We start from the raw sequence: 20071 nt of genomic DNA, 5'->3' as shown, positions 1-20071 counted from the left end.
ACATAAACCGATTTTTAAGTGACTTTCAGAAATGTGACACTCCACACACACACACACGACCAGGAAAAAAAAATTATATACATACCTCTATATTTGCCTTTCTAAATAGGTAGGGACAAAAAAAAGAAATCATGCTTAAGATAGACCACCCAAGTCAGGGAGACATCTAACACTAGCCAACAGAAAAAAAAAAGAATTGTCCTTAAACATTTTTGATGATTTATTAAAAAAAAAAAAAAAAAACTTTGTTTCTCTAACACATCAGGATTCTGAGATATTTTAGTTTTTACGTTTGCCCAATCAATTGCTTGTGCAATTTGCAATTTTACTTTGCATTGCAATTTATAACTACAGGAAAAAATATTCAGAAAAAAAAAAAATCTACCTGTTGCTGAAACTAAAATCAACTAAAATAATTTATTCTTGTCTCAGATTCAAAAACCAAAAAATCATTGCAAGTGAGGAAAAAGGCTCGGTTGTCAGTATGTGTGTACCCCGCTTAAGTCGTTCCACAAAAACACCCCAAAAAAAGACTTTGGCTGAAAATCTGAAAACTAATCTTAAACACGTCTGACATCTAACAGTGTCATAACCTCCCCAAAAAACAAATCACATGCCTGTTAGCAGTTGTCATGGCAACTAAATTATACATCTTTGTTGACCTCATGGCGGAAGATTCGAGGATTTCGTATCAGCAGTGACGGGTCGAGTGGTGATGCCTTAAAGGGAAAGCCGATAGTACCATTGGCGTATTAGCACATGTATGGCCTTTATTTTTTTCTTCTTCTCCTTGTCGTTGATTTATCGTAACATAAAAACCTTCGTGACACAGTCAGATTCTTATTCGTCTCCATCAACCGAAATATAAGGTGCACCTTTTGTGTAAACACATGAAAGACAACCAATGAAGAAACGTTACAAAAGACGCCGCGATTCCTCCTCCGCCTCACTGGACGCAGCGCATCATCGTCTTAGTCGCGTCACATTCAAAGTGTGCCCGGTGAATAAAGGTAAAGGCGCCCTCCCTTTCGCAGAGAGGAGGAACAAGGCGCTCTTGAAATGGAGGTGAAGTGACTCTCAGTTGGCCACGTGTGGATTCAGCGGCTTCCCGTTCGGCTCGCCTGTTGAATCGCTGGTCTTGACTCTCCAGATCCACCTGATCCACCAAAAGCCGCAATCCAATTATTTCTTTTAACGTGCCGTTTCGATCGGCGGATGGGTCGGCAATACATACTTTTGTGATTGAGGCCCCTCCTACATCTGGGTCATGTATTTATGACTAGTCAGATGCTCGGCAGATATTATCGGGATCTAAGAGAAAACACGACATGGAGGAAAAACGAAGCGGAGATCCGTGTTATACTCACCGATTCAATCACATGAGCTGACAAGTTGATGGAGATTTTAGCCTCATGCTTTCATTCATAATTCATCACACACATGAGGGAGACGACCACTAGAGGGCGCAGGAGAAGAGCGGAGCAAACCTGATTGGCTGAGGCGGTTGCAAAGGGAACACTTGTGACAGATGTGGTGGCTGCAGACACAGTGGCCGGAGTAGCGCCGTGCATCATGGGTACTTGGGGAGGGAAAGATCACACACACATACACACACACACACTAGCATTTGAACCTCAGCGTCATTTCTATGGCGGCATATGGGATGGGCCGTAAACATGAGCGATCTGGATTGTTTTTCCTCGCAGTTATTATGGTTGTTTACGGAGTGGGCCACATATATATTTTCATATATACTTGTATACATATAGATGCATATGCGCACATATACATGTATGTATGTATATAACTATATACATGCATATACACGTATGTATATTTACATATATATGCATGTCCATATACATTCATAGTACATGTCACTAATACTACTAATAAAAAATGTATACGACTCATTGTATTGAAGTTTCCGTATCTTGCTTATTTAAATGACATGACAAGACAAATGAATCAATTCAAATCCCTCATGTTTATAGCCAGGCAGTATAATGAGGTGTTAGTGAGCTTGGGGAGGAACGGAAAAACTGCAACAAGCATTAGGTGACAGGCACACCTGCAGCACAGCATCAAAGAAGGGGTCATCCGACTAAATGTCTTTTCAAAGTTCAAAGGTCAGACATTGCGCGCCATCTCGTCTTTATATCAAACCGTACAAGAGAAGAATCGGTAAGGAAAGCTGGCACCTACCAACACTTGTTGCAGGCGTCATGCACAATATCGAGCCTGCCCATCATGCATTGCAACAGGAAGTGGAGTGGACAAAGAAGGGAACAAAAAAAAAATAATGAAGAAACGTCATTTGTTAAAATCAGACATGATTGCTTTCCACCTGGATGAAAACGTATCGTCGCGCAAAATGATCATAGGAGAAATTAGTGCAATCGTCATTTTCCTGTAATCGATTGGTGGAAAAGTTCGGCGGCCGGTTTATCGTGCACGGTGCCACGCTCTCCGACTCACCCGACGGGATGAAGGCAGCCTGCTGCTGGAACTGCATGTTGGCCAGGGCCTGTTGGTACTGGAACATACCGGCGTTGAACATGTTGCTGGCACCGTTGGCTTTTTCAAGTGCGGGTCTCTTTGGTAAAGGGGGCAGGACGGGAGGGAGCCCCTGATGAGGGGGAACCACAGCGACCGTTGACGACCAAACGGTCGGGCACGCGAAGACAGGGGAAAAGAACACGGTTAGAGGATGTTGTCAATGCTGGCAACACCATTATGGACCTTGATTCAATTGCTAAATGGCAAATAAGCGACATTGAATTAGCATCATGCTACAATCATCCAAGCTAAAACAATAACAGACTGTCACAAAGTGCATGCCACATGCATTATTGATTCATGAGGTGATGAACTGATCTTCAAATATACGCATAGGAAATGAATTCATCGATTGAATGAATTTCATTTTTACTTTCTTCTCCAAGAGATACTATGTGGCACTACCGGCCAGTACGTTTTTGCCACGTTTCACGTGGACGAGGAAATTCACCAGTTCATCAACCCATGAACATGAACATCCCGGAAACAACAGCAACACGCCGGCAAGCCAAGAGACGAAAGGTCATAGGTACCAGGTCGAAAGCCGCGTCGAGAGGTCGCTTCGGTGATTTGACAGTGGACCGAGTCTTAATTAGCAGGCAGCGAGCACGTGGCCAATGGGATTCAAGCGCATAAACATTAACCAGCAAGCGGGGAGGCGGGCAGCGGTGCATTGAGGGAAAACAAAAAAAACAAAATCATTGCAATACGCTTTCAAACTACAAGACATGCACGCGAGTAGCACCACCTCACAGACTTAGCCTACCATGGCTGCAGCGGCCGCCGCCTGGTTGACTTGATGCTGGGCCGCTTTGATTTTGGCCTGCAGGTGAGCGGGCGGGTGGAAGTACTTGCACTTCTCCCGAGAGCAACGCCCCTTGATGTAGTCCATGCACACCGTCACCGTGTTGTCGTTGGTGTCGATCATGGTGCTGTCGGACGGGTGCGCAAAGCGGCAGTCGTTTTCGCCACGGGTGCAGTTGCCCCTTTGGTACTCCCGACACACCTGGGCCACAAACGTAAAATGCATTGAACGGAGCAAAACCCATTTTAAAAAAAATGCAAAGAGACAAGCCGTCGGTAATCCACAGCTTCATTTCCTTCAGCGTTTGACAAATTAATTAATCCGCTTCTCCTGTTTACAAGCCGATGATCACTTCAGGCGCGCCGAGACGATCAATCTTATTGACAGGCGAAGGCCTTACTCGATTGATGGGCAGGACAGAGCGTGACTGCCGCTCGTCTTTACAGGCTCATCAATCAAACCGCGTTGAACCGTTATTCGAATCAGCCTCGTTGCAGTTCCTCGGAGGTACGATAAGGGGCAGCAAACTGTTGTGGAAAGCGAGGGCCTCATTCGCTGCTCAGTGAGGCTCGTGGGAAATATGAGAGCTAAACGAAAAGGGCGCCTGACATTGACTATTTACCAACACAAGGTGAGCGCATATATAAAATGACTTTTTTCTTCATTTTGACACTTTTAAGAGGCGCACGGTAACTTATCATCTCTGCTTGAGCTCAGTCTGCTGAGTCTCAATCGCACTAAAACAGATTTAATATAATAACACCCTATGTGTATATCTAACCCCCCCCCCCCCCCCCTTCTCTGTTTATCAGCCCCGCTGTCTGCTCACATAAATGTCTGTCGCCATGACGGCTAATCATCTCCAAACACCAATCAGAGCTCGAAGTTGGGTTAAGGCCTCGGCGTATCTCTCTAAATATACTCACGTAGTACACATCCATCCCCTTCCCAGCGCCACAACCGGCCTTATTGAGAAAAAGAGGGCGCCTTGTTGTCAGGCAGATGTTGGCAAGGTGGGTGAGGGAGGGAGGGCTGAGCAAACGTGGGAGTTGATGATGAATTTGGAGTGAAGGACGGAGAGATCGGGATCAAGGAGACAAGAGCGCAAGAGAGAGACTACATGGTTGGTTCAAAAAAAAAAAAAAAGAGTTGTCAGAAAATAGAGTGAGGCTAAATTGAAGCAATTCGATGTTCCCTGCAGCCAGCATGGACCGGCGTGTCTCCCTTAACAGTGCTTAATCACGCATTGGAGTGAGCCGTAACCCGCCCGGAGTGCTTAGGTGGGGAAGCAAATGAAGGGCCAGTTAATCATATTTGCATCCCCATGGCAACCGACGTTCTCGCCATTTGCATTCGGTGAGCCGGCAGGTAAAAAGCCCACGTGAGTTCTGGAAAATACAGAGTTCTGGAAAATAGTTGTACAAAAGCCGCTTGTCTTCTAAAATAGGAGATTTCCGAGCGAAATCACGTGGAACGTATTTGTCCATTCTGTGATACCCTGCAGAATTCCAGCTCTGTTTATTTGGAATGGCGCGGAAGCAAGTCAAATATGTCTGGTTCCTCGGATATTTTTAGCAAAAGCGAGTTCTTGGTGAATTTGCGTTCCAAACGATGACCAAAACGGGGTTACAACGCCAGCACGTTTGGGCTATTATTTGTTTTCCCCCCTCACAGCAATGATGTAACCAGAAGGTCCTCTTAGCCAATCAGAAGCCTGAAGGAAGACATTCCTGGAAAAGGCGCAGGAACGTCGGATGACTCGAATGGGGATGATTGTGTGAAAAGTGCTTGAAGTAGAGATACCGAGAAAAGTCAAGTAGAATCATGACCAAAAAGAAATCCAATCGCGTCGCTTGATGACCGCAACAATTGATTTCCCTCATAGCTCCGCCCCGTCTCCTCCCACCATCTATTTTGTTCTGTCACTGATCCAATCCCTCCTTCTCAGCATGTCGCCTGCCCGGCGACTTCCACACCACCACCCCCCGCCGCCATCAATTACCTGACCGCCCACTGTTACATGTTAAATGCAAGCATCCTAACTTTGCCCGCCCGCAAACTAACGATCAGCTCGTTATTCTGTCGCCGTCGTTTCCCGGGCGGGGCTGCATAATGGATGAGATCGAGCTACAGTCCAATTAATGATTAGCTGCGCGCAGTTAGACGAACGGCGCGCTCGTCATGTGACCGATTGGTTTCATGGAAAAAAGAGAACGATTCTTTGAGTTTCACGGTGGTTCTGGGAAAACGTGGACGGGGCTAATGTGCTCCTCTTATTAATGTCACTTCCTCTTTGCTTAAGTCTGGCTAATGACCGTATTATGGTAATGGTTGTAGTGTAGAGTACACAAACTGTGTACTGGATACATAATTAAGTACGCTGTTTGAGAGAAGTGTCTTTAATATTCAGACACATCCCACATTTCAAAGGCTAATCGCTTTGCCGGGCTGTGAAATAGCGTTGGGTGGCCGCTGTATTTACGAGAGTTTAGCTTGAAATGGATAGACGCGGTTAAATGATGATTTAAAATCTCCATAATGCATGCGTCTGTGCGTCTCACCTCCAGTCTATCTGTCCTCATCAGTTTCTGCGCCGCCGTGGCAACCGGGACGGGGACGCCGGCGTTGCTGGTGAGCAGTACCGGCGCGCTGGGAAGGATCTCGGCGGGCATCAGGCCGGGCGACACGGGGCCGAGGTAAGGGTTGAACGCCGTTCCGTTGCCGTTGGCGGCCAGGCCGGGCGTGACGGAAAACATGGGCTGAAAGGAAAGTTAAAGGTTTGATTCATTGCGATCATCTGCAATGTCTGTTCTGGCACGTCACACCTTTTTGCAATTCCAGTTCCTTCCACAACACAAAACCATATCCTGTCACTATTGAATCTCTTTAGAGAATGATTGACAGCTTTGCAGTAGGATGATATATGCCCTGGAAATGTCTGTTTGAATATGTATCATTTGTAGGGGGAAAAAAATGTCTATACATGTTTGGGGTCAACTTTTTCCCCTCCAGCCCTGATATCATCCCCTGCCCTTACTTATACCCTACCTCACCTTGTCATCATACCATAGCACACCATGCCCTGCCCCGCCCGCCCTGCCCTACTGTACCATCATACCATATTTTGCCATGCCCTGCCCCACCCTGCTCCGCAATGCCCGCCGACCCCGTCCTACCGTACCATACCGTAGCGTATCATACCATGTCCTGCCCCGCCCTACCGTACCGTGTCATACCATACAGTACCATACCATACTTTGCCATGCCCATCCCCATCCTGCCCTACCGTACCATACCGTACCGTATCATACCATGTCCTGCCCCGCCCTACCGTACCGTGTCATACCATACAGTACCATACCATACTTTGCCATGCCCTTCCCCATCCTGCCCTGCCCCGCCCTACCGTACCATACCGTGCTGTACCATACCATATCCTGCCCCGCCTTTCCCTACCGTACCGTGTCATACAGTACCATACCATACTTTGCCCTGCCCTGCCCCGCCCTACCGTGCCGTGCTGTACCATACCCAACCATATCCTGCCCCGCCCTACTCTACCATACCGTGACATACCATACTGAGTTAGCATAAGCCTGTTTGGCTTTATTCATCTTCCTTTCATTTGACATAAACATGCTGTTCTATCAGCAGCAGTAAAAATCAACATGCTGGAATATGAAAGAGTATTTTCCTGGCATTGTGATTCTCTAAGAGGCAGCCATAACACACTGATGTTTTCCCTCCACGTTCTTGACCTGGACCCCGGTCTAAGAGTTGTCCCTTGAGATCCTGCCAACAGGACACGATGACTAATAGAGCATCGGCGACAGCCAGGGTCTGGGCGGCTACAACGACTCCTTGCTTCTCTCATTAAATCAACACAAATGCCATGAAATCTGTAGTATTTCCAGCGCTGCCTCCGGGAGCATCTGGAGAATTAAATCTTATCACAAGGTGCACTTGAAAAGTGGATTTGCGCCCCTCAAGGTGCACTGATCTCAAGGTTTGGCCGGAGCAGACATGATGTCATTGAAATGAATCTCAGTCATGCACAGTGATGTCAGCCGTTAAATATTTTTCAAACGCGACTCACGGCCATTTGTGGAATATCGTTTGACGGTGATGTTTTGCTTGCTTTGACGCAGCAACCCGCATTTATTTATGCTCCTCGATTTTAAGATCAAAGATATAACATAACATTTGACATGCAAACGCTTCGAGGGGATCATCAAAGTGAAGCCGCCGTGTTTTTTTTATTTCTTTAGCAGATGACGAAATATCAAAAGGGTTTGAATTCCAACTGCACACCCAATTAGACAAATCTTTGCGATCCGTTTAACAATGACTTTGGATACGGTTAGGAGTGATATTGCAAAGGCTGTTGAATCGGTGAATGAGTGACTCGGGGGAGGACTAAAAAAAGATTTAACTAATAAGTCATTGAATGTGTCAAGGCATGAAAGAGTGAACAAATCCCTTTATTATATTTATTTATTTCATTGTTATCGTTGTATTTCTTTTAGAGCTTATTTTTTTAATATCTCGCATAATGTTGGCAACCATGCGGAAGGCAAGATAAGAATTTATTGCACAGGGGGGAACAACTGTTCATGATAATGAACACTTGGAATCGGAATCTTGAATCATATTGGAGACTAATTGGGCAACGCTAGAGCTGAGAGGAATAAACAAGTATTTAAAAGAAGAAGTGTATTTTATCGATTGCCTGTCCCCATACGTTGGTATGCACGAACTAATTTAGTGCAAATTATTTTCCAACCACCATTGATCCTCAGGGTGCCCGGGACCATAGGTTGAGGACCGTGCAAAAAAAAAAAAGGGAAAGCTTTAGACCAGAGGCAGACAATTCCTTGACAGAACATTGTTGTCCCACCTTTTGTACACACCAAAGGTGCGCTTGCATGACTTTGTTGTGCTGTCTCTCCTATCGCCTTCACTTGACCCTCTTGTCTTGGTTCTGCCGTTTATCTCTCATTGCCTCACTTTGGTGTGTTCTGTCTGTCCTTCTCTGTCTCCGCCATCCTCCCTTTTCTCTCTCGCCGTGACACAAACAGAAAAGGAAGGCTTGGCGTCCCCACGGAGATCTATCGCTTCTTTAAAACCTTTCATGGTTCGCTCTGTTCCCCTCAAAGGGGCTTTCCACTCGATGCCAGTGATAAGCTATTGGATAAGTGAATGTGTGTGTGTGTGTGTGTGTGTGTGTGCGCATGTGATTGTGTAAATCTGTGGGCTTTACACTTTAGGCATTTAAAACCATGTGTGTTCCCGTGTGTCATAAAATGTCTGACGTGCCTTCATAAAAGTACTCAAAGCATCAAAACATATATATATAAATATATATATATTTAAATTATGTATTTATTTAAGGAATTTATTTATATATTATATTATTATATTTATTTAAATAATGTATTTATTTATATATTATATTATATTTTATATATATATAAATTATGAATAAAATATTTTTTTTAAAAATTGAGGATGGACAGGCAGTCCAGAAATCCAACAATTTGTCAACAATTAAAATATACAGCTTGCCTCCTTTTAAGAGTGCAGACAGTGTGACAGTTCCTCCAAGTCTCCTTGCCCCTTCATCACTTTGAAGTGATAAAGCGAATTTGGACGTGCGTGCGCGCGAGTGTCGATCGATTTGTGGGCGTGTCCACGGCGGGGTACGCCTGTCTACAGCCAAATATTAAAGTGCGAGCGCGCCTTGCTAATGAGGACATTCAGTCTCAGAGGAGTAAGAACTCCTGGCCAAGAAATGGCGTTATAACAGCGTTTATTAGCCTGGGACATGCCTGTGGCTCACAATCTCAGCTGCAGGCTGTTGTAAAACTTTATCAAGCATGCCTGAGGAATTTGTCAAAAACACATTCCCAGTCTGCTCCCTCACCACGGGCTGGAGCTGCGTGCCCGGCATCATGGCGTTTGCAATCTGCATCTGCTGGGCCAGCATGGCCATGTTCTTCTGCTGGATGAGGTTGTTCCTCCCGTTGATCTCCAGTTGGGTCTTCAGGTGGGGCGGGGGGTGAAGGTACTTGCAGTTCTCCCGGGAACAGCGGCCCTGTTGGGGGGAGGGGGGGGGGGTAGTGATGGGGAAAAAAAGCATTAACGGAGGTTGACCTGACATCGGTGCTCAGTTTATTTTCGAGACACGATTTTTTTAAACCCTCTTTGTGACCTAAGATCTGCACTTTGGTATTTTTCTCTAATCTCCTCAAGATGACAAAGTAGCTCTAAAGCGGATAACACAAAGAGAGAGAGAGAGAGAGAGAGCGTTAGCTACAGTAAATGTCAAACAATACAATGGAATCAGTGCGGTCAATTCAAAATTGCGGAAAATTGATTTCTTAATGAACAAAACGTAAAAAAAACCCAACAACACACAAGCAACCCTGGCTGTCTCTCAGCTGTTAGTGTTCCACTGCCAAACACCTGAGAGTCGATGCTCAACAAGACCCGCTGAATGATTATCGACCCCCATCCAATTGAGACGAGTGTCAATATTGGCCATCATCTCTCGGCACAAGAGACCGAAGCGGGATGCCTTCCCGATTGGCGGGAATAACCGTGCTCCTCTACCGTTATAACGACGGGAGGGAGCAATTTGTGACCGTCTTCTCCACGCCGAGGGTCATTACATCCGCCCGGCAGCCCCCGAGGGGACGAAGGCAGGGAATGTAATTTGCGCTCTCATAATGCAGGCTGAACTCCCCCAAAGAGATGTAATATCTAACCGCCACCTTTCATCACTGATATGCATGCTGACGTCCGGCATGTTCACGCGTTCATCCGGCTGGTCGTGACGGCCGCGGCCGGCTCCCGTGGGGAATTAAAGGTTGCCTGTCAGGCTACTGCTTATCTCCCACAGATTATGTCCACCGCACCCGAGTGCGACACCTACGAGCGAACGCGTCGCCTCCCCGCTCGTGCTTTGTATTTCCTCGCTCTCAGCCTGACTAGTCTGCCTAGCGACAGCGCGAGCAGACACCTTGCAGCCGAGAATGTCAAGAGTTCTCGTCATTGGCTCAGAGCGACGCGGCCAACGCGGGCCGGCGGTTGCGCGATACCGACCCCCCTGGTTGTGCTCGCTTCATGTGCGGCGGCTGCAGTTATTGATTTCAGCTAATTGGTTAATGTCTTTTGATTTTTAGGGTTCATTCCCCCTGTGGGGGGCTTAATGATAGCATGTGAAATGTTTGCGTTTGCCTGCGAATGGGTGGAACCACGCAGTCCGTATTTACTTTGGCACAAACAAGATGTAAAAGTTTATGCAGCTACTAACTTTTTTTTTAATTATATATACAGGGTGTGTCGGAAAAGTTCCACGACAGGTGTCGCACGAGCTAACTAGTAAGGAGGAGTACGTTTTTTTAAATAGATTTTTCTTTTCTCATATTAACATATAACAGATGACAAAATGTTTTTTTAGATTTTTTTTAGTTTTATTTTAACATATAACACATGACAAAAATTATTATATTTACCCTCCAAAAAGGTAAAAAAAAAAAAAGTGATCTATTTTTTTATCCTTGTTGTTAAGTTAAATAATGAACAAAGTACTAATAGTAGTACGAGGGATCAGAATTGGCATTGATTTAAAAAAAAAATCCATAATGATTCCGTTCTCCTGGAAACATTCATGTTGGAAATCGGTCCCTCTTGAAAATCAGTACCAGCTACGTGTTTTTCATAGCAAAAAAATAGCACTCTATAAATAAGTACTTTGTAATAATCAAACAGAATGAACATTTATTGAATAATTTTCTGTTCTTTTTTTCCACCCAATAAGTATAACCAAAGGAATTTGTGCAGCTGAGCAAATCTCTCTGAAGATAGATAGCTCTGTCAAAACATTATCTGGGTGATGTCTTTCCATTAGCGTAGAGGTGGAATCGATTTTAGCATGCTTGTTAGCTCAGTGCATTTTATCAGCTACATTCTCAAAAGGTCAGTCACCGAAAGCAGTTCTCCATTTTTTTCTTTATCTGTCCCTGTCTTTGATTGTTGTATTAAATGCTTCAGTGTCGGTCAATGTTTTTTGTGTTTCTTCTGCCCTCGGAGAATCGAGTGAGCTTCCATACTAATGTCTGGAGCACCTCCTACAAATCGCTTTGGTAGCCACCTAAATATGTTCCAAAAAATAAATAAACCTATGATTTTACAGATGTACTAAAAGATCCTAGCATTTACTAATCGTCTTATGGTGTTGCAATGATGTCATCACCTATACAGCCCGTGGCATGCAAATAGCGTGAATACACGCCGACATAACAGTCATAGCCGAGCCCCTAATTTTGATTTACACCACATGACTTGCATTCCCACTGGTGCGGTCTCACCATATCATGTTGTGCCGCTGATGACCTTGGGCTTAATACGAATCCCATAATCCTCTTTTGAATGGGACTTTGGTATCATCAAGAAAAGTATCTTGAAAGTACCATAGGGGGACTGCACAATAGGCAACTCCTCTCTGCTTTCTCACTGCTTAGTTCTGTGCCTGTGGAATCCCCCCCCGCATGAAAGAATTCCACAGGAGAGTGAGAAGAAAGAAATCAGACAGACGGAGAGAGACCGGCAGAGACGGAGAAGTGAGACAGATGCAGAGAGCTCATTAATATTAATCGGCGGCGTCTGTCTCCGTGTTCAATACATCCTCCAAGGGACGGCTTGTGCATCGCAGGCCCTGCTGCACCCTCGCTCTGGCGATCACACATTGATTGAATCAACAATGACTCAGCTCAATTGGAAAAAAAACAAAACCATTTTTAAGTCATTCACTACCATTGACGGCTTTTGACGTCAAAGATCTATTGTAACTGGACTGGCAGTGAATGAGTTAATTTTCCAACCCCCAACATCAATCCACGAGGCGCCGTCTGCCTGGGCGAGCCGGAGCCTTGATGAGCAAAAGGCGAGAGCAATTTTTCCATGGCCTCAGGGACACCCCCCAAAAACATCCGCACAACTTGCCCACCCCTAAACTTATCTTCTTGCAATCTGTCATGTCAACTGGCCCCCCGAAGAATTGGCGAGCGATCCCCGTAGCCTAAAAATATCCATCCATCCATTATCCCGTAGCACTTGGCCTCATTCGGATCACGGGTGATCCTCGCTGAATTTGGATGAGAGAGAGGCGGGCGGGGCATGCCCTGGACTGGTCGTCAGCCATTTGCACGGCAGATTTAGCCAAATGGCAAATATCGAGATTAGCAAATGATTCGCTTTGATTTCTTCACGACATTTGTTGGACTATCAAATGAGGAACATCCTTTTGTCCAGGTCAACAAATGAAATAAAAATGAATTCTAATGAATAACTATAATGATATCATTGTTAGCATTGGACGCTAACAATGGCACAAAATCATTAGCTGTGACGCTACTCGGGAACCGGGATCAGTTTACTGAATAACCAATACATCTTCTCGTGTTTTTGGGGCAATACATTCCTTTAACAAAAAAAACACTGCATTCATTCTAATTGATACTTTAAGCCAATCCTGTCCATTAACCTTTCCACTCAAGCTATTCAAGCATCTCTTAACCTTGGTCTTATTTTGATTCACACTCTAATGTGTTCTCCATTCAACATCTATAAAGCTTAGCTTGACTCATTTGTATCTCTCACTCGGCGAGCCAGCCAAGAAGGGATCACAAAGCCCATTATAGTCGGCTGGATGCAAGAGTGGTAGCCCGTGCTCGTACTCGGGCGCTGGCAAGTGAAGCGCCGCAATCAACAGTTTGAGATTGGAAGAAGTGAGCGATGAAATTTGTTTCATCGGAGAAGATAGAAACGGGCCTTGAGACGTTCAAGAAAAGCCGACAACAAAGCGACTTCTGATTGGAGAGCTGAACAATGCTGGGAAATGGGAGTATGTTTACATGACGCTCTAGGAATTGTGTTTTAAGCTTCATCACTTGAGGAGATGTGATCGCTCCGATAGATGGGTTCATTCGATCGAGTGCGACGATTGTCATTCAGTCGAACGCTCGTCAAACAAACGGGACGGGAGATTGGACTGTGATCACGCTTGTCACGTTAGATTCGGTTCAGAAAGACGATTAGCTCACCTGAGATCATTTGAAGAGGTTTCGGTCAAGCCGGAAAGTGTCTGATGTATGCATGATTCATCTGACTCGATATTTGGTTCCCGATTTTTTTCCGATTTTGTTTTGACTCATTTTCCAGCCAAAATCAGTTTTTATTTTGATTATCGGCATTTTGTCCCTGTTACACACAATACATTTATCGAAATTCACCCAAAATAATTAATAATAATTATTATTTTCACTGTTAATCTACATTTCTGTTTTATTAGTAGTTGGTCATTTACGCAAACGGAGTGCACCAGATCAAGGTAGGCTTCTTTTAAACAGTCGAACCAGAAATTTTATTCAAGCAATTAAAAGTAAAAATACAGAAGGTTAACGGAGAACAAGGAGAAGTTTCTATCTGTCTGACAAAAAACAAAAAAATTCAAGAAACCGCTCTACAATATCTTCCGCTAAAATATGCATTAAGACCGCACAGCTGTCGAGAATGGAATGGACTGAAAATGGCGCTAGCAATGGCAGAGAATGTAAATGAAGGGGCCGGAATGTTCCGCCGTGTTCGGTTTGTGATAATGAGTCAAGGGGGGGAGGGAGGTTGTCGAGCACGCCTTGAAGTTCCATGGAAACAATGAAAGAAGGTGTCATCCAGGCTATGGCCAAGAATGCTAATGGTGACCACACACAGTGACACACGCTACTAAGGCAGCGTGTCACTGTAGCAGCTCGTACCATTGCCTCGAGGTTATGGCAGATAAGAAAGGATTAGCATTCATTACTGCAGAATGCGTTGATCCCCGACACGCGCGCAGGCGCATGTACGCGCGTTTCCATTACTGTAGTACAATGCTCAGCGCCCAAGTACAAGGGCCGCGGCGGTAATAGAGCTCGTAATCCTTTTGTAAAAAGCGCCGTCGAGCTGCTAAATCCTCACGCTGACATGACGGGGAACAGCTAATAACGGAGCGTTGAAAATTCGCTCGTCTTCGGAAAGGCCGATGAAATTTGCTGAAGTCGCACCAAATGGACATTAGGTACACGCTCACATTCTGATGAAGGTATATTGGCCTTGCGTAATACATTTATTTACTGCTATACTTTCTGTTTTATCTTTAGTTTGACTCAGTATTTTTTTTTTTTTTATTTCATTGATTTTTAAAGGTCATAAAATGACATTTTTATTTACCGTATTTTCCGGACTATAAGGCGCACCTAAAAAATTTTCTCCAAAGCCGACAGTGCGCCTTATAGTCCGGTGCGCCTTATATATGGACCGAATTCCTAAATTTAAACTGGCCCGAAGCATTGTGTGATGAAATCAATCATAAGTGGCCCACTGCAGACTATGAAAAAGACTATGGATCATTATTTTGTGATTATGAAGTAATTTGTTGCGTCTGAAGTTGAAATAAAAAAGATAAAATGGAGAATGATTTGATTTGGATTAAAAATCTGACATGATGTATTAATGGTGCGCCTTATAGTCCGGTGCGCCTTATATAAGGACAAAGTTTTAAAATGGGCCATTCATTGAAGGTGCGCCTTATAGTCCGGAAAATACGGTATTAGATTTTAGTTTGTGGATTTAACACAGGATATTTAAATATGATTTGATATTGAAACATGCTATAAAAAGATCTCGATGATCCGATTGGAACCAATCTTGGTTTATTTGGATTCAAATTACCTGCAAAAAAAAAAAATCCCGCAATTCGGTAGTTTACAGTAATTTCGAACTAAAGTGCATCATGGGGGTTCTGTTCTAAAATTAGCTCACCAGTAATATAGGACATTGTGATTGTCTAGGCCCGTTGAAGAAATTTTGATGATTCCTGCTCGAGACATACCTTGATACTTCTCTCACACACACACACACACACACACACACACACACACACACACATGCACACAAGGGCTTCTTCACCTTCTGACTGCACGCTCCTCCTCATCAATGCGCCTTGATCAAAGTTCCCTTGTACAATTTGAACAAAGGCCGGAGGGAGGCGATCACCTTCCCATAATGGAATCGTCTGTGATGTCAGCGTGCAACAACCACAAAAAAAAAAAAAGAGCCGACAGTATAAAAGATAAAGCTTTGTGTGTTAACACAGCAAGGCAGCAGTGATGAGGGTCGTCACGGCAACACAACACAAGCCAGCTGCCGTATCCGTCACGAGGGCTGCTACTTTTACGCCGCCGTAATCCCCTTAAAGTCTGTTGACGAATCCCAGCGCCCAACCAAGACGGACGCTCCAACGATAAAGGGGATATTACACACATTCTTCAATTTCACCCGAGCACACGCTCAACAGGCGGCGTTATTACTAACTCCCCTCTCCCCCTCCCATCTGTCCATCAGAGTGGGTGTTAGACCATTAAACGTGTGTGCAGCCGTCCATCACTCCTTCAATTCCACTCTGTCTATAATCTGCGCATTGACACCAGCCGCCCTCTGTCAGACTTCATGTCGTCATGATTCAATCACACGGGCAAATCAGCAAATTGCCTTCTGGAGCGCAACTACTGTACTTCCTCGAACGAGAGGCCGACGACACGTTTCAATTAGCCGCCGCCTTGTCACCAAAAAAACGAGAAAAAAAAAACGCCACTTGGTAGATCAAACCGCTCGATCCTCATCTTACTGTTGGAAGTTTGCGAAAGCACTTCGCCGTCGGGCAGGCAGACGCATCCATCATATGCGGCGGGTAAAAACGTACGCAGGAAACAATTAGTTTTGCCTCCTACTTTACTGCATTATTGATAAGAGCCAAGAATGAAAGGACATGCAAATAGAAGCTGCTAATGTGAGCCGGGTGGGGGCACTTACACGCTGCATTCCCCTAGTATTAGTTTTATGTGGACCAAGCAAGGTCTGGCCCTGCCCATATGCCGACATATATATATACAAAGAAAGGCCTCACACCTCCTGTAAAATGCCTGCTACTCCTTCGTTAAGAAGATTACGTTTGTGCAAGATGAAAAAAGCAGTTGCAATTTGTTTTTTTTATCCATCTCAAGGGGGCGGCCATTTTGCTCCATGCTTTCAACTGAAAATGAGATCACAGTAGGGCTCAGGTGACAACCGTCAAATAAATAAATATAATAATATATTATATAATATGGATGGATAATATACACACACACACAAAAATGAATAGCTATATAAATAAAACGTAACGATAATTTTCAGATGTGTCCACTGCTAAGCACTCCGTCATAGGCTTTATACACTGTCCAGATTAAGAGGCAAGACACTAAGAGGCGAAGCAAAAAAATAAAAAAATAAATGAAGAGCTCTCCACCTCGGTCTCAAAGGATCAATACTGCACCGAGATAAAGTGCTGATAAACACTTGGGTTTCTGTTAATTAGCACTAATAATCTCCCCTCTTCCCGTTCACTTTCTACCACGTCCTTTCCTTCTTTGGTCTTTCTTCGTCACGTATTCATTCCGACCTGATGTTCAGCGAGACAACAAATCAAAGGGGGAGGTAGGCGAGTTCTTTTCAGAAGGCTGATAAATCTCCCACTCCCGTGTTGTTTGTGTCTGATGGCTCCACAGATGAGATTTAATGAACCTCTCATCCAACTCTGATTATTTTCTAATTAAAAGAGCATGAGTGATGGCGACGCGAGCGCATTGACGACTGCTGCTTAATAACGGCGTGTTAAAAACAACAAGCGACAGCCGCGCAAACACGAGCCTAATTCGTCTGAGCAATCGGCTGAGGTCGTTTGTCGGGAAGGAGGGAAAAAAATGAGCAAATTTAAATAAACAAATATGCCGAGTGTACATTTAATTCGCCGAAGCAACAATTTTCCGAAGCGCTCATAAGTTGTCTTTACATATCAAGTAGGCGGGGGAGACTTGTTGATAAAAGTTACACAAATCTTGTTTTCATTATTTTGAAGGGGTTCATATTCTCTCAGCTAGCTACAGCTCACCTATTTGCTTTTAAAAATAAAAAAAACTCACAGATTTTAATATTTATTTCATGCGCTTTGTGTCATATTCCAAGGTGCCAAAGACTTTGCGCCATCCTGTTTCATAGAGGCTAACAGAGGCTAACAGAGGCTAATAGAGGCTAAGAGGCTAGCCATGCCATTATTGGTGTCAATCTATTCAGTTCTTTTGACTGCCATATTGACTCAAAAAGCACCTTTCATCAAATTCTCACCGACATGTCGCGTAGATTGTTTGGAAAATTCAATTTGTTGTTGTAATGAGGTGACTTTTGCCCAGCATGTATTGTATATTTTTCCAGCACCATATAAATCAGATACCGCCTTGTTGCTGGGTAGACTGCAGTAGCCATGACGACCAATACATCATTGTTTTTTTTTGGAAGGGGGTCGGATAAACAAGCCCAAAAACACAGAGAGTACCTTGTATGTAAGATTTTGTACCAATTAAATGCTTGGCAAGACGGAAATGTCGAGTGCCAGGAATGACTTGTCATTTCCCTCCTGAGGTCATGCTCGTTATTTGGCAGGCGTACACTCCTCACACTGAGATCAGTGTACACTTCCATCGACAAAAAGTCTTAAGACACAGCTCTTTTTCCAATCAATGAATCCATTAGCTCTTGGACTGGACTTCTTTGTCTTAATTCCAAGACATTTTGGACAGTTGTTAGTTTCCAAAAAAAAAAATGGTAACACTTTAGGGAAGGGCCTTGTGATTAAGTAGCTGTTAGCATTAAGAAAAAAAGTAGCCGTTAGCATGATCATATTTTCTTGTATTTTAACGTATGTGTGGGAACCCGCAATAGAAGCCGCCGAATTCCGCAGGATCAAATAAAGAGCAGAGGGCCAGTGACATTTAAAGGGAAGAGGAGACGACGCGAACACGAGCAGACGGACGCGCAAAGCTGCTTTGGGACAACAGCAACAAAATAAAAGCGAAACAACCAGTTAGCAGACAAACGGGCGTCCTCAGGCGTGTTCGTGTTTCGTCGCTCCCACTCCATCTGCTTTCCCGCCTCTGCCCCATTACGCCTTATTTGTCTGCAGTCTCATTTAGAGGTTTGTTCAAATCCGCCACACTCCCGTAGAATTACAAAGAACAGGAAGGTGGGGTAAAGGGTGTCAAGGAGGATTTAGACGGGGACGAGACAGATTAACGAGAACTGATTGGAATTCTCTTCACAACTACTGCGGCGGCGGTGGCGGGACATCACGACTCGGCGCTCAGACATGCTGATGTCACCGCTCCGATTGCCTCGATATATCACTTGAGTGATACATTTGAATAGTTGGTCACAAGAAACATGTCCCGACTAAAAAAAGGTGACCCTGGACAATCGCAAAGTTCACCCTTGTGCGTATTTTGGCGCTGGAGTTGTTATGCCATGTTTTCATGCTGACGCGGCGTCTTTTAAGATGGATGTGTGCGCGTGCTGAGACAGCGTATCCGCAGATGGACGTAAAAACGGTGGCCAAGCCTCTCTGAGGACACCGAGACATTTAGAGGAGGACTTTCGGGGGGGTGTATCCAGTGAGACTGCGTTGATGGCGGCTAATAAAAGCCTCCTTTCGTAATGTCTTTGTGCGGGCTAAGAACTGAAGGATCAACGAGGACGGATCCCGGTCGGCTCGGCCCGCCAATATGAGATCTAAAAATGGACATTGCTTTAACTCATACATAACATCGAAATGTAACCGAATGAACGAACAACAACGTAACACCGCAACACGTAATAGCTTGCATACCCAAAGCCATTGCGGGCCGACGACTTTAGAGTCCATCTTGAGCTCATTAAAATTTAACAGGGTTCTTCTCTCTTTGACGTAGACAAATAAGCCTTGAAAGGTCGTTAGCTGGTTAAAGGAGAAAAGTGTGCAACCATTTGACCTAAGCCACCACGACCAACGGAGCTCTTGCGCTAACGCGGAAGTAGCCCCCGAGGCCGAAACGCCCATTGCCTATTAGAGTACACATATACAAATAATATGCCGTACATGTTGAGGTCGCAGCCGAGAGATTAACGAGAGCAGAATGGAGAGCAGATTAAAGGAGCTCGAGCACGTCTCCGTTTCAAAGAGGCCTTATCCCAAGTGCGGCATCCTCTCAAGCGCACCAAAACACATGATTGAAAGTTTCCAATGCGTCGATGAAGGATCCTGTCCTCACAAAGCAAGTGTTACGCAACCAAGTCCCCGTAACGAACGTTACTCTAAAGTTAGTTATTTCCTCGGGTTATCACATTCTTTTAAGTGTTGGTTACATTTGGCAACCATGCATGAGGATTTTAAGTGTGTTCCTGATGGATTCACATTTTTGCATCCCTGCGCCTGCGTCGGTTTTTGTTCCAGGTACTCTGTATTCCTCTTACATTCCACAAACATTCACAAAGATTATAAATTCATACAGTCGTGCATAGCTGTGAATATGAGTGCGAATAGCTGATGTGTACCCAAAATCCACCGGGATAGCTCACCGGCGAATATTCGTGCATTTGTTATCAGCGTCGACAGATCTCTTTTCTTTTTAAATGAAAAGACATTGGGTCCGAAACTGCCTGGATGTGTGTTTGGAGTCCATGTGCAGATAAAGCAGATACATCAAACTGTCAGGGAGGCATGCTATGGAATGCCCTGGCACGGATAGTCGTGTCTGTTTC

The 20071-nt window shown here is 44.6% G+C and overlaps 1 protein-coding gene across 7 annotated transcripts in view; it reads right to left on the bottom strand.

Annotated features, from left to right (window-relative positions):
- Positions 1 to 744: 744 nt before the first annotated feature.
- Positions 745 to 20071, bottom strand: part of LOC133155041 (muscleblind-like protein 1) — a 35990-nt gene continuing 16663 nt past the window's right edge. For 4 of the 7 annotated variants that reach the window (XM_061279994.1, XM_061279993.1, XM_061279992.1 and 1 more), the window contains 8 exons: positions 9288 to 9458; positions 5926 to 6123; positions 3326 to 3565; positions 2479 to 2629; positions 2206 to 2241; positions 1488 to 1579; positions 1235 to 1311; positions 745 to 1156 (listed from right to left, as the gene is read on the bottom strand). In XM_061279994.1, the coding sequence (XP_061135978.1) occupies positions 1255 to 1311; positions 1488 to 1579; positions 2206 to 2241; positions 2479 to 2629; positions 3326 to 3565; positions 5926 to 6123; positions 9288 to 9458 (945 nt within the window). In that variant the 3' untranslated portion in view covers positions 745 to 1156; positions 1235 to 1254. The remainder of the gene's footprint in view (positions 1157 to 1234; positions 1312 to 1487; positions 1580 to 2205; positions 2242 to 2478; positions 2630 to 3325; positions 3566 to 5925; positions 6124 to 9287; positions 9459 to 20071) is intronic. The other 3 variants (XM_061279995.1, XM_061279996.1, XM_061279997.1) reach the window with 3 other exon arrangements.

Source organism: Syngnathus typhle, linkage group LG6, assembly GCF_033458585.1.
Source record: "Syngnathus typhle isolate RoL2023-S1 ecotype Sweden linkage group LG6, RoL_Styp_1.0, whole genome shotgun sequence".
NCBI classification, from domain to species: Eukaryota; Metazoa; Chordata; class Actinopteri; order Syngnathiformes; family Syngnathidae; genus Syngnathus; species Syngnathus typhle.
The sequence above is the reverse complement of the archived record's forward strand: the minus strand, read 5'-3'. Positions and strand labels throughout refer to the sequence as shown.